This window comes from Tripterygium wilfordii, chromosome 15 (genome assembly GCF_013401445.1).
Source record: "Tripterygium wilfordii isolate XIE 37 chromosome 15, ASM1340144v1, whole genome shotgun sequence".
Taxonomy (NCBI): domain Eukaryota; kingdom Viridiplantae; phylum Streptophyta; class Magnoliopsida; order Celastrales; family Celastraceae; genus Tripterygium; species Tripterygium wilfordii.
In genome coordinates this window covers 10221634-10223974 of record NC_052246.1, presented here as the reverse complement: position 1 = coordinate 10223974, position 2341 = coordinate 10221634, and the positions used below count along the sequence as shown (strand labels likewise).

At 33.4% G+C, this 2341-nt stretch overlaps 1 protein-coding gene across 1 annotated transcript; it reads right to left on the bottom strand.

Moving 5' to 3' along the window:
* Positions 1 to 547: 547 nt before the first annotated feature.
* Positions 548 to 2341, bottom strand: LOC119979862. The gene is made up of 5 exons (XM_038822485.1): positions 1990 to 2341; positions 1926 to 1938; positions 1606 to 1791; positions 1321 to 1499; positions 548 to 1218 (listed from the first exon to the last, which is right to left on the bottom strand). Exons 1-5 carry the CDS (start codon positions 2339 to 2341, stop codon positions 548 to 550), a joined length of 1401 nt encoding a protein of 466 aa, XP_038678413.1.

Genomic DNA, 2341 nt, shown 5'->3' with positions numbered 1-2341 from the left:
ACCACAAAATTATCTGTTCAACATAACTATCAATTAAATCTTAAATTTAAGACTAAATCATCATCAACTGCATATACTTTTATGTGTACTATATTAAATTCCATTAAAATCCTAAATCAAACATCAAATAACAAAAAAAAGGATAAAAAATTTGACAAAAAGAAATAATATCTATTTAAAAAAATAAACAAATCAGAAATTCAAATTGCAACATTACAACTCTTCCTGTTGTGGTTACCTAACTTCCCACATCTAGTACACCTAATCTTCTTTGGAATAGTCTCACCAACAGATGAAATTCTTTTCTTCCTAGGTCTACAAGGTTGTTTCCTCGTATGAGGTGGAATCACTAGAACATCTTCTTCACTAAAGTCTTTTTTCCATACTGTAACAATTGGAGAGATCGACTTTGAATAACATCTGACAAGGGAAGAAACATGATAATACTCTACAACAAAAGTATAAGGAACTTTTCCACTCTTAGATATTGCGGCAAGTGCATAAGAATAAGGGAAACAATTTATCTGCCATCTCCCAATGAACATTCTCATCTTGCAATATTAACAACTTCACGAGGAGATGAATGAACTTCAAAATACATCTGATTCATAAGTTTCTTGGATTCTTGGATTTTTTTCTCCATCGAAGGACATAGAAAAGTAGTCCATGTATAAGAATCTTCCCTTCTAAAAGACATCTGATTCATAAGTTTCAATCGAATCATATCTATCATATTTGTTATTGGCAATGAACGAAACTCAAATATTTGAGAATTAAAAGACTCAGCAGCATTTGAAGACATCTCACTATATCGCTTACCCATAAAATAAACATTCGCCCAGTTACAAGCAGGAGCTTCATCTATAAAACTAGCAACACGATCACCACCCATAGATAAAAGCTCTTGCAAGCGGTCATGGAATGCAATCTTACTCAGAACATAAACACACTGTTTAAACTTCTTCACAATCATCTCCCTAAAAGAAGCATGATGTCCTTTCAACTTATCTTTAAGAGTCCTATTTAAATGATTAAGGCAATAAGCATGTGTTGTTGCCGGAAAAATATTTCTAACACCTTGAAGGAGCCCATAATTTCGATCTGAAATGAAAGTTATTCTTCTACTTACGTCAACAATTTTTCTAAGCAACCTGAGAAACCAGGTCCAGTTATCTTCATCCTCCGCGACAACAACTACAAAAGCAACCACAAATAAACCTGCATAACAGAACAGATGATAAAAATGAATCAGATAACATTTTAATTAACAGATATAATCTGAACAGATTTTAAACAAATGAGAAAAACTTAACACTATACCTTGTTCACCATCTTTTGAAGTAGCTGAAAGTAGATTTCCCTTGTAACTACTTTTCAAAAATGTGCCATCAAGAAATAAGATGGGGCGACAGAAATTGAAACCGAAAATTGTCAAATCAAATGCAACAAAACATCTCTTAAAACAACCACTAGTCTCGTCAAACTCCATATCCAAACAGCTACCAGGGTTAGACTTATTAGCTTCATCAATGTAAAATCATAGCAAATCAAAAAGAATATTTATGCTCTCCAAATTTCATATCCTTTGCCTTCTCCACAGCATACCATGCTTTGTGGTAGCTAATGTCTAATCCATAATCAGATTTAATCTCCTTGATAACATCGATTGGGCGAAGTAATGGAGCATTAGAAACTCGATTACCAATGATGTCCGCAACAATTCCAGAGCTCATAGGAACATTTTTAGACGTACGAATAGCCGAACCACATATATGCACATTATTCAAAAATCTAATATAAAAGAAACCATTTGATTTTTCTATAGACGCATGAACTCTCCATTCACAACTTTTCAGATACCTTTGCTTGCACTCAACTGTCATTCTATACCTATCATTTTTGATAAACTTATATTCAAATCCAACCTCAACCCCAAATCTAGACAATGCATTACGAAAATCATTAACAAAAGCACTTATACAACCTTACCTCCAATAGAACCAAAAGCAGAAACAAAATCGGCATCTGAAACTTCTTGCTCAGTATTATCACTTATTCTCTCAACAATTGCACTAATAGAACCAGTGTCCACAGAGCCACTTCCTTTGAAGTTACTAACATCTGGACAGCTAATTTGCTTGACAAAAATATCTATATAACTCAATGAAATGTTACTAGCAATGAACAACATATTCCTAAGATCTTCATCGTTATCAATCAAACACTGAGAATGACCAGGTAAAGAGAACACAAAACGCACATCTCTAACATCCAAAAAACTCCACTTACAACAAACAAAATCCACCAAAATATTGAAAGTCAACCCAAGATTCATTGTCAT

Bases quoted from the DNA above. Each gene is read 5' to 3' on its own strand.
- LOC119979862 (XM_038822485.1), bottom strand. From the start codon at position 2,341: ATGACAATGAATCTTGGGTTGACTTTCAATATTTTGGTGGATTTTGTT. The intron at 1,500-1,605 runs GTATGCTGTGGA...TAACCCTGGTAG, and splicing joins ATTAGCTACCACAAAGCATG to CTGTTTGGATATGGAGTTTG. The intron at 1,219-1,320 runs GTATAGTGTTAA...TCTGTTATGCAG, and splicing joins TTCAAAAGATGGTGAACAAG to GTTTATTTGTGGTTGCTTTT.